The 12,284-nt window shown below is 44.3% G+C and overlaps 1 protein-coding gene across 1 annotated transcript in view; it reads left to right on the top strand.

Moving 5' to 3' along the window:
• RNFT2 (ring finger protein, transmembrane 2) overlaps positions 1-12,284 on the top strand; it is a 129,207-nt gene that overhangs the window by 10,962 nt on the left and 105,961 nt on the right. Inside the window, exons 4-5 of the mRNA XM_011928704.1 lie at positions 1,780-2,246; positions 5,717-5,793. Coding sequence (XP_011784094.1) covers positions 1,780-2,246; positions 5,717-5,793 — 544 coding nt within the window. The remainder of the gene's footprint in view (positions 1-1,779; positions 2,247-5,716; positions 5,794-12,284) is intronic.

A 12,284-nucleotide genomic window follows, 5' to 3' on the forward strand; every position in this document is an offset into this window, starting at 1 on the left:
CCAGCTACTTGGGAGGCTGAGGCAGGAGAATCGCTTGAACCCGGGAGGCGGAGGTTGCAGTGAGCCAAGATTGTGCCACTGCACTCCAGCCTGGGTGGCAGAGCGAGACTCTGTCTCAAAAGGAAAAAAGAAAGAAAAGAGGATGAACCTAAGAATAGAAAGATGGTATCCAGAACTTGGTGTTCATGGGAAACAGCACCCAATTCTGGGCTCTGCATTCCTGCAGGCCTAACTCCGGGCTCTCTGCTCCACCAGCAGTGGCTCTGCAGGAGCCACAGAATCCTTTGCCTGATTCCAACCCAAGAGGCCCTTGCTTGGAACTAGAGAAAGCAATTTGGCCTCGCAGGTCTTCCATAGGAACTAGATATAACAGTTGCCACGTATTGAGAACCTATTATTGCAAAACGTATTTTAAATTTAACACCCCCACCCCCAGGAATTCTATTCAGGAATAAAGGCCCGTTGTTCAGGTAAGAAAGCTGAGTGCAGAGGTGTAAGGCCCCTAGAACAGGTGGAGCTGGAGTTTGAATGTGGGCCTCCCAGCTAAGTCTTCTTCATATTACTCTCTGCCGCCCACCCAATGTCAGCTGTGACCAAGGCTGGCCCCTCTAGGACACTGGGGGCCATTGAACTTGAAGACTGCAGAGCCAGGGGTCCTTGCGATCCCGAGGTAATTCTAGAATCATAGAATTCTGTGCTCCCTTTTCAACGAAATGTGCTGGTTACTAAAATGGGCTCTAGAGAGAGTCGGCCTGGGTTCGAATATCCCCTACTCCATCCCTTACCAGCTCTGTGACTCTGGACAAGTTACTTTCTCTCTCTGAGCCTCCATTTCTTTATCTGTAAAGCAGGAATATCAGTAGGACCTAATTCCAGGGTTAATGGGAGGATTTAGTAAGTTAATCAATGCAAAACACTCGGAAGACTATCTGACACATAGTAGGTTTCAATAAAGGTTATGACCTATTGTTATTAATATTATTTGTATTAGTTCCTAGGACTGCCGTAACAAAGTACCGTACCCCGGGGGGAGGGACTTAAACAACAGAAATTTCTTTTAACAAATTCTGGAGGCTGGAAGGCTGAGATCACGGTATCAGCAGGGTTGGTTCCTTCTGAGGCCTCTCTCCTTGGCTTGTGGATGGCCGTCTTCTCTCTGGGTCTTTACATGGTCTACTGTCTGTACCTGTCTGTGTCCTAATCTCTTCCTCTTTTTTTTTTTTTTTTTTTTCCTTTTGAGACAGTCTCTCTGTCACCCAGGCTGGAGTGCAGTGGTGAGACCTTGACTCACTGCAGCCTCAACCTCCTGGGCTCAAGTGATCCTCCCACCTCAGCCTCCTGAGTAGCTGGGACTACAGGTGTGCACCACCATGCCTGGCTAATTTATCTCTATTTCTTGTAGAGATGGGGTCTCCCTATGTTGCCCAGGCTGGTTTTGAACGACTGGGCTCAAGTGGTCTTCCCATCTCTGACTCCCAAAGTGCAGGGATTACAGGCATGAGCCACTGCATCAGCCCTAACCTCTTCTTATAGGGACAGCAGTCACACTGGATTGGGACCCACTCCAATGACTTCGTTTTAACTTCATTGCCTCGTACAGACCCTATCTTTAAACAGGGTCACATTCTGAGGTCCTGGGAAGAAGGACTTTATGTGAATTTGAGGAGGGACACAGCTTAACCCATAACATAATTGATATTATTGGTTCCCATCCTCCTCTGGAGTAAGGTCTTTTCCATCTGTCTGACTTCCTGGGGTTTTTCTCCCCTTGTCACCCAGAAACCGCAGCCAGACGCTCAGCTCTGAGGCGAGTGTGGATGAAGGTGGCGTCTTTGAGAGTCTGAAGGCAGAGGCGGCCTCCCCACCAGCGCTCTTCTCGGGCTTATCAGGAAGCCTGCCCGCCAGCTCGTTCCCCTCCAGCCTGGTGCTGGGCTCTTCCGCTGGCGGTGGGGACGTGTTCATCCAGATGCCCGCATCCAGGGAGGAAGGAGGGGGCCGGGGCGAGGGGGGTGCCTACCACCACCGCCAGCCCCACCACCACTTCCACCACGGCGGCCACCGTGGGGGCTCCCTGCTGCAGCACGTGGGTGGGGAGCACCGGGGGCACTCGGAGGAGGGAGGTGATGAGCAGCCTGGGACGCCCGCCCCTGCCCTGTCCGAGCTGAAGGCTGTGATCTGCTGGCTCCAGAAAGGACTCCCCTTCATCCTGATCCTCCTGGCCAAACTGTGCTTCCAGCATAAGCTCGGTGAGTTTTGGGGGCATGGGTGTCCTAGCCATGGGCTTCAACACGCAGGCTGCCTGCAGCCTGTGGCCTGGGGGCTCCTCCTCTGAAGTCCAGGGAGAGACAGTAGAGACCAACATGGGCTTCAGGGTGTGGGATTCTGAGTCAGACCTGGGTTCAAATCCTGGCTGACTAGCTGTGTGACTTTGGGCAAGTCACTTGGCTTCTCTGAGCCTCAGTTTCCTCATCTGTCTAGTGGGAGTTATGATAGAAACTTCCTCGCTGGTTGGCTGGTGTGAAGGAGTCCTGTGTAATAACTCAAACTGCTGGAGTCTGCACCCTAGCTCTGTCCCCTCCTAGCTGTGTGATGCTAGGTGCATTATTTAACCTCTCTGTGCCTCAGTTTCATCATCTGTAAAGTGGGGGTATGATTTTATATTCTTCATGGGATCACAGTGATGTTAAATTTGAGTTAATGCGTATAAAACACATTATTATATATATAGGCTAGAGTGCAGTGGTGCAGGTCTCAGCTCACTGCAGCCTTCGCTCACTGCAACTTTTGCCTCCCAAGTTCAAGCGCTCCTCCCACCTCAGCCTCCCGAGTAGCTGGGACTACAGGCGTGTGCTACCACGCCCGGCTAAATGTAAAATTTTTTGTAGAGTCAAAGTCTCACTATATCAGCCTCCCAAAGTGCTGGGATTACAGGTACGAGCCACTGCCCCAGCATGCTATATTTATTATTCACACACACTGAAGTATTTAACATAGAGGCTGGCACACAGCAAATGATGAATAAATACTACCTACTGTTATTATTAGGAAATAATATAATGATTCATAAAGTGCTCAGCCTCCTATCTAACACATAGTCAACAGTCAGTAATTGGCCTCTAGTATACTGTTTTTTGTTTGTTTGTTTTGACATGGAATTTTGCTCTTGTTGCCTAGGCTGGAGTGCAATGGTGCAACCTCTGCTCACTACAACCTCTGCCTCCCAGGTTCAAGCAATTCTCCTGCCTCAGCCTCCCAAGTGGCTGGGATTACAGGCAACAGCCACCACGCCCAGCTAATTTTTGTATTTTTTAGTAGAGACAGGGTTTCACCATGTTGGCCAGGTCTCGAACTCCTGACCTCAGGTGTTCTGTCTGCTTCGGCCTACCAAAGTGCTGGGATTATAGGCATGAGCCACTGTGCCTGGCCTAGTATACTGTTATTGTTATTATTAATGTTACTGTTTTTTTGTTTGTTTTTGTTTTTGAGATGGAGTCTCACTCTGTCACCAGGTTGGAGTACAGTGGTGTGATCTCAGCTCACTGCAAACTTCCGCCCTCTGAGTTCAAGCGATTCTCAGCCCTAACCTCAAGTGATCCACCTGCCTTGGCCTCCCAAAGTGCTGGGATTACGGGCATGAACCACCATGCCCGGCTTACTTACTAGATCATGGTGTTGCTGTGCCCCGGCGGGCTTATAGGCTGTTGTTTTAGTACTGCAGTAGGAGTGATGGTAAGAATTATCTTGTGGCCTACTATTTTCCATGAGAAAATATGAGTCAGGTGCGGTGGCTCATACTTATAATCCCAACACTTTGCGAGGCTAAGATGGGAGGATTGCTTGAGGCCAGGAGTTCAAGACCAGCCTGGGAAACATAGTGAGACCCTATCTCTACTAAAAAAAAAAAAAAAGAAAAAGAGAGAGAGAAAGCCTCAAGAGGAGATGAGACCATTCTTTATTTCTTGTTTTCTTCTCTCTGGGATTCCTCCACCTTCCTTGCTGGGGTGCTGTCCTAGCAGCCCCACCCTTTCTATTCCTAGAAGTGAAAGCTGGCATGTTCCCCATTACCCTGAATTCGGGCATCACAGCTCAGTTTTGTTTTGTGAGTATGGTCATTTTCTTTTTCACTTGGCAGGTTTTTTTTTTTTTTGGTTGTTGTTTTTTAATCACAGAGAAGAGCACCAAAAAGGATTATGGGGCTACTCATTCTTGTTTTATGTGCTTATAGTGAAGAAATGAAGAAATACAGCTTCTACAAAGTAGATCTGGAAAAATAGCTGGAGTGCACATGCCTACTAAAAGAGTAAGTGAGGCCGGGCACAGTGGCTCACGCCTGTAATCCCAGCACATTGAGAGGCTGAAGTGGGCAGATCGCTTGAGGTCAGGAGTTTGAGCCCAGCCTGGCCAACATGGTGAAACCCCTTCTCTACTAAAAATACAAAAATTAGCTGGGCGTGGTGGCAGGCACCTGTAATCCCAGCTACTCGGGAGGCTGAGGCACAAGAATCACTTGAAACTGGGAGGTGGAGGCTGCAGTGAGCTGAGATCGCACCACTGCACTCCAGCCTGGACAACAGAGTGTGACAGTGTCAGATAGATAGATAGATAGAGTGAGCATCAGGTGAAAGAGGAATCCTGTCTGCAAATAACAAAAAGCAGGACTCAAAAAGCATTATTCCAAGAGAATTCCAAGATTGTAGCTTGGCAAACAGTGGCAATTACATGACTGGTGGAAGAAAATTCAATTCCGTTATGCCATCTGCCTGGGTCATGTTTGTCTGTTAGCTGGGATTTTTTTTTTTCTCATTGAACATTAAACTTGAATTCCTTATGGTGCTGTGAGTTCTTTCTTTCTTTCATTTTTTTTTTTTTTTTTTTTTTTTTTTTTTTTTTTTTTTTTTTTTTTAAAGACAGAGTCTTGCTCTGTTGCCCAGGCTGGAGTACAGTGGTGTGATCTCAACTCACTGCAGCCTCCTCATCCTGGGTTCAAGCAATTCTTATGCCTCAGCCTCCTGAGTAGCTGTGACTACAGGCGTGCCCACCATGTCCAGCTAATTTTTGTATTTTTAGTAGAGATGTGATTTCACCATGTTGTCCAGGCTGGTCTCAAACTCCTGGCCTCAAATGATCTGCCTACCTCGGCCTCCCAAAGTGCTGGGATTAACAGGCGTGAGCCACTGCGTCCAGCTGTGGGTTTTTTCAGTGTATGCTTTTATCACAAATTCTATCTGATTCTATCAGATTCTTTTTGAAAGTAGAAATAATAAGAGGCTTCATTTACTAACTGCTAGGGATTACGATCTAGAAGCTTTATCCCTCCATGAGGTATAAGTAATGTTATTGCTGTGTCCCTTTTACAGATGAGGAAACTGGGGCTCAGAGAGGTGCAGTGACTTGCCCAAGCTCACACAGAGAGGAAGTGGCAGAGCTGGGAATTGAACCCGGCCCTCACCAGACTGCACAGCCCATCCCCTTAGCCAGTGCTATAAAGTATCCCCACAGGGACCTAAATGCTGTCCCTAAGTCAGAATGACTCAGAATTCCCAGAGATTTAGATGGCAGCCCAAATCCCCCAGAAGTGGGATTTTTTTTAAATTTTTCTCTCTCTTCTGTCAACTCCAAGGGGCCTAGGAATGTGTCTTTTCCCTCATGTTGCTCAGCACCCCGGCTAGGCCTGATGAGTCTAAGTGGGTGACGTCAGGCCTTCTCTGTCCCACAGGCATCGCTGTGTGCATTGGGATGGCTAGCACCTTCGCCTACGCCAACTCCACGCTCCGAGAACAGGTCTCTCTGAAGGTGAGTCACCTGCCAACCTAGTCTCCTGTGGCTGCTGCAACAAATAGCCACAAGCCAGGCGCAATCTTCCCGCTAAGTCTCCAAAGTCCATTGTATCATTCTTATGCCTTTGCGTCCTCATAGCTTAGCTCCCACATATCAGTGAGAACATATGATGTTTGATTTTCCATTCCTGAGTTACTTCACTTAGAATAATAGTTTCCAATCTCATCCAGGTCACTGCAAATGCTGTTAATTCATTCCTTTTTATGGCTGTGTAGTATTCCATCACATATGTGTACATATGTGTGTGTGTACATATACACACATATATGATGGAATATATATATATATACACACACATACACATACCACAATTTATGTACTTGTTGATTGATGGGCATTTGGGTTGGTTCCAAGATTTCGCTATTGTGAATTGTGCTGCTATAAACATGCGTGTGCAAGCATCTTTTTTGAATAATGATTTCTTTTCCTCTGGGTAGATGCCTAACAGCAGGATTGCTGGATCAAATGACAGCTCTACTTTTAGTTCTTTAAAGAATCTCCACACTGTTTTCCGTAGCGGTTGTACTAGTTTACATTCCCACTAGCAGTGTACAAATGTTCCCTGTCCACCACATTTATACTAGCATTTATTGTTTTTTGATTTTTTGATTACGGCCATTCTTGCAGGAGTGAGGTGGTATCACATTGTGGTTTTGATTTGCATATCCCTGATCATGAGTGATGTTGAGCATTTTTTCACATTTTTGTTGGCCATTTGTGTATCTTCTTTTGAGAATTGTCTGTTCATGTCCTTAGCCCACTTTTTGATGGGATTGTCTGTTTTTTTCTTACTGATTTGTTTTAGTTCATTGTAGATTCTGGATAATAGTCCCTTGTCAGATGTACAGATTGTAAGATTTTTCTCCCACTCTGTGGGTCGTCTCTTTACTCTGCTGACTGTTCCTTTTGCCATGCAAAAGCTCTTTAGTTTAATTAGGTCCCAGCTATTTGTCTTTATTGCATTTCCTTTTGGATTCTTGGTCATGAAATCCTTGGCTAAGCCAATGTCTAGAAGGGTTTTTCCAATGTTATCTTCTAGAATTTTTATAGTTTCAGGTCCTAGGTTTAAATCTTTAATCCATCTTGAGTTGATTTTTGTATAAGGTGAGAGATGAGGATCCAGTTTCATTCTCCTCATGTGGCTAGCCAATGATCCCAGCACCATTTGTCGAAAAGGGTATCCTTTCCCCACTTTATGTTTCTGTTATGTTCAGTTAGCTGTAAGTATTTGGGTGTATTTCTGGGTTCTCTATTCTGTTCCATTCATCTATGTCTCTATTTTTGTACCAGTACCACGCTGTTTTGGTGACTACGGCCTTATAATATAGTTTGAAATTAGCGAGTGTGATGCCTCCAGATTTGTTCTTTTTGCTTAGTCTTGCTTCAGTTATGTGGGCTCTTTTTTGGTTCCACGTGAATTTTAAAATTGTTTTTTTCTAATTCTATGAAGAATGATGGTGGTATTTTGATGAGGATTGCATTGAATTTGTAGATTGCTTTTGGCAATATGGTCATTTTCACAATATTGATTCTAACAATTCATGAGCATGGGATGTGTTTCCATTTGTTCATGTCGTCTATGATTTCTTTCAGCAATGTTTTGTAGTTGTCCTTGTAGATGTTTTTTGACTCCTTGGTTAGGTATATTCCTAAGTTTTGTTTTGTTTTGTTTTGTTTTGTTTTTTGCAGCTATTGTATAAGGGGTTGAGTTCTTGATTTGATTCTCCACTTGGTTGCTGTTGGTGTATATAAAAGAGCTACTGATTTGTGTACATTAATCTCGTACCTGGAAATTTTGTTTTATATTGGCTGATTCATCACAGATGGCTTTTATTACACTAAGGTATGTCCCTTGTATGCCAATTTTGCTGAGAGTTTTAATTGTAAATGGATGCTGGATTTTGTCGAATGCTTTTTCTGCATCTATTGAAATGATCAGGTGATTTTTGTTTTTAATTCTATTTAAGTGGTGTATCACATTTATTGACTTGCGCATGTTAAATTATCCCTGCATCCCTAGTATGAAACCCACTTGATCATGGTGGATTATCTTTTTGGTAATTTGTTGGATTCAGTTAGGAAGTATTTTGTTAAGGATTTTAGCATCTATGTTCATCAAGGATATCCATCTGTAGTTTTCTTTTTTGGTTATGTCCTTTCCTGGTTTTGGTATTAGGGTGATGCTGGCCTCATAGAATGAGTTAGGGAGAGTTCCTTCTTTCTCTGTCTTGTGGAATAATGTTAAAAAGATTGGTACTAATTCTTCTTTGAATGTCTAGTAGAATTCTGCTGTGAATCTGTCTGGTCCTGGACATTTTTTTGTTGGTAATTTTTTAATTACCATTTCAATCTCACTGCTTGTTATTGGTCTGTTTAGGGTATCGAATTCTTCCTGATTTAAGCTAGAAGGGTTGTATTTTTCCAGGAATTTATCCATCTCTTCTAGGTTTTCTAGTTTATGTGCATAAAGGTGTTCATAGTAGCCTTGATTGACCTTTTATATTTCAATGGTGTCAGTTGAAATATCTCCGGTTTCGTTTCTTAGTGAGGTCATTGGATTTTCTCTCTTCTTTTCTTGGTTAATCTTGTCAATGGTCTATCAGTTTGATTTATCTTTTCAAAGAACTAGCTTTTTGTTTCATTTATCTTTTGAATTTTTTGTTGTTGTTTCAATTTCATTTAGTTCTGCTCTGATCTTGGTTATTTCCTTTATTCTGCTGGGTTTGGGTCTGGTTTCTTCTTGTTTCTCTATTTCCTTGAGGTGTGACCTTAGAGTGTCAGTTTGTGCTCTTTCAGTCTTTTTGATGTAGGCATTTAGGGCTATGAACTTTCCTCTTAGCACCGCCTTTGCTGTATCCCAGAGGTATTGATAGGTTGTGTCATTATTGTCATTCAGTTTGAAGAATTTTTAAATCTCCATCTTGATTTCGTTTTAGACCCAATTATCATTCAGGAGCAGGTTATTTAATTTCCATGTATTTGCATGGTTTTGAAAGTTCCTTTTGGAGTTGATTTCCAGTTTTATTCCGCTGTGATCTGAGAGAGTACTTGATATAATTTCAATTTTCTTAAATTTATTGAGGCTCATTTTCATGTAGTCTATCTTGGAGAAAGTTCCATGCACTGTTGAATAGAATGTGTGTTCTGCAGTTGTCAGATGAAATGTTCTGTATATATCTTAAATCCATTTGTTCCAAGGTATAGTTTAAATCCATTGTTTCTTTGTTGACTTTGTCTTGATGATCTGTCTAGTGCTGCCAGTAGAGTACTAAAGTCCCCCACTATCATTGTGTTGCTGTCTATCTCATTTCTTAGGTCTATTAGCAATTATTTTCTAAATTTGGGAGCTGCAGTGTTAGGTGCATATATATTTAGAAATATGGTATTTTCCTGTTGGACAAGGCCTTTTACCATTATATAATGTCCCTCTTTGTCTCTTTTAACCACTGTTGCTTTAAAGTTTGTTTTGTCTGATATAAGAATAGCTACCCCTGCTTGCTTTTGGTGTCCATTTGCATGAAATGTCTCTTTCCACCCCTTTAAGTTTATGTGAGTCCCTATGTGTTAGGTGAGTCTCCTGAAGGCAGCAGATGACTGGTTGGTGAGTTCTTATCTATTCTGTGGTTCTGTGTCTTTTAAGTGGAGCATTTAGGCCACTTACATTCAATGTTAGCATTGAAATGTGAGGTACCATTGCATTCATCATGCTCTTTGTTGCCTGTGTACTTTAGTTTTTTTTCATTTTTTGTTTTCGCTTTTTAACTTGTATTTTTGTTTTATGGTCCTGTGTGATTTATGCTTTAAAGAGGTTCTATTTTGATGTGTTTCCAGGATTTGTTTCAAGATTTAGAGCTCCTTTTAGCAGTTCTTACAGTGGTGACTTGGTAATGGCGAATTCTTGGTAATGGCGAATTCTCTCAGCATTTATTTGTCTGAAAAATACTGTATCTTTCCTTCATATATGATTGTTAGTTTCACTGGATACAAAATTCTTGGCTAATAATTATTTTGTTTGAGGAGGGTGAAGATAGGACCCCAATCCCTTCTAACTTGTAGGGTTTCTGCTGAGAAATCTGCTGTTAATCTGATAGGTTTTCCTTTATAGGTTAACTGGTGCTTCTGTCTCACAGCTGTTAAGACTCTTTCCTTCGTTTTAACTTTGAATAACCTGATTACAGTGTGCCTAGGCAAAGACCTTTTTGCGATGAATTTCCCAGGTGTTCTTTGTGCTTCTTGTATTTGGATGTCTAGGTCTCTAGCAAGGCCTGGGAAGTTTTCCTTGATTATTCCCCCAAATATGTTTTCCAAGTTTTCAGAATTCTTTTCTTCTTCAGGAACACTGATTATTCTTAAGTTTGGTCATTTAACATAATCCCAGACTTCTTGGAGGCTTTGTTCATATTTTCTTATTCTTTTTACTTTGTCTTTGTTGGATTGGGTTAATTCAAAGACCTTGTCTTCGAACTCAGAATTTCTTTATTCTGCTTGGTCAAGTCTATTGCTAAGATTTTCCAGAGCATTTCACATTTCTAAAAGTGTGTCTAAAGTTTCCTGAATTTTTTTATTTTTTTTTTCTTTAAGCTATCTATTTCCTTAAGTATTTCTCCCTTCACTTCTTGTATCATATTTTGGATTTCATTGCATTGGGCTTTGCCTTTCTCTGGTCCCTCCCTGATTAGCTTAATAACTAACCTCCTGAATTCTTTTTCAGGTGAATCAGGGATTTCTTCTTGGTTTAGATCCATTGCTGGTGAACTAGCATGATTTTTGGGGGGTGTGAAGAGCCTCGTTTTGTCATATTACCAGGGTTGGTTTTCTGGTTCCTTCTCATTTGGGTAAGCTCTGTCAGACGCAAGGTCTAGGGCTGAAGGCTGTTGTTCAGATTCTTTTGTCCCACGGGGTGTTCCCTTGTTGTATTCTCCCCCTTTTCCTATGGATGTGGCTTCCTGTGAGCCAAACTGCAGTGATTGTTGTCTGTCTTCTGGGTCTAGCCACCCAGTGAGTCTACCTGGCTCCAGGCTGGTACCAGGGGTTGTCTGCACAGAGTCCTGTGATGTGAACTGTCTATGGGCCTCTCAGCCGTGGATACCAGTGCCTGTTCCCATGGAGGTGGTGGAGGGTACAATGGACTCCATGAGGGTTCTTAGCTTTGGTGGTTTAATGTGCTATTTTTGTGCTGGTTAGCCTCCTGCCAGGAGGTGGCGCTTTCCAGAGGTCATCAGCTGCGGTAACGTAGAGAGGAACCAGCAGGGCCCCAGAACTCCCAAGTTTATTTGCCCATTGTCTTCCGCTACCAGGGAAGACCTATGTAGGAAAGGACCTGGTGGGGGTGAGGCTAGGCGTGTCTGACCTCAGACTCTTCCTTGGGCGGGTCTTGCTATGGGGGAAGTAGGTGACATTCCCAGGTCACTGGATTTGTGTACCAAGGAGGATTATGGCTGCTTCTGCTGAGTCATGCAGGTTGTCAGGGAAGTGGGGGAAAGCTGGCAGTCACAGGCCTCACCCAGCTCCCATGCAAAATGAAGGGCCTGTCTCACTCCCACCGTGCTCACCGCAACAGCCCCCAGACCGTTTCCAGGTGGAGAGCGAGAGGGGCTTGAAAACCCGCCCCAGGCTATCCACTTCCCGGCTGCCAAGGAAGAGGCTTTAGTTCTTCCCCCTGCCGTGGAGTCTGCACGCTGGATTTGCACCCTCCCCTGAGTTCTGGCCAGGAGGCTTCTTACCCTGTTCAAATTATTACAGAGTTCAGCTAGAGATTTGCTTCTCCCTGTGGAGTTTTAGCCCCTGCTCCTACCCATTGGATCTCCGTGGTGCCAGGCAGGAAAGGACTGCTCGGGGACCCAGCGAGCTCCCAGGGGCTTGCTGTTCCTTCCTCTACCCCTGTATTTTGCTCGGCTCTCCAAATTGACTCAGCGCCAGATAAAGTCGAGACTTCTCCCGCAAACAGACCTTCAGCTTCCCTGGTGAGGGTGAGTGTTTGGGAGAGGAGGGTCTCCCTTTCCCATTTCCGCAGTTGGGGCACTCACAGTTTTGGGGGGGGCTCTCCTGGGTCCTGCAGGAGCGGTCCGCTTCCTTCAGAGAGTCTGTGGGTCCTCTCAGGATTGCTGGTTTGTCCTTGCAGTCAATCTGGTGCTAAAATTCACAATGCGAGCTGCCACCCGCTGCTGCGTCTGGAGCTGCAATCTAGTCCTGCCTCCCATCCGCCATGATCTCACCAAAACCTCTTCTTTTATTTTATAATTTTTAGAGACGGAGTCTTGCCCTGTCACCCAGGCTGGAGTGCAGTGGCATGACCATAGCTTATTGCAGCTTCCAACTCCCAGGCTCAAGCGATCCTCCGACCTCAGCCTCCTAGGGAGACCATGCTTCTGCCTGTCACCCCTGGGTAGATCCCTGAGTGTTCCTTCCTTCTCCCCTCCAACAGCAGCATCTCCTTCACATACCCC

This window comes from Colobus angolensis, unplaced genomic scaffold, assembly GCF_000951035.1.
Source record: "Colobus angolensis palliatus isolate OR3802 unplaced genomic scaffold, Cang.pa_1.0 Scaffold79, whole genome shotgun sequence".
NCBI lineage: Eukaryota > Metazoa > Chordata > Mammalia > Primates > Cercopithecidae > Colobus > Colobus angolensis.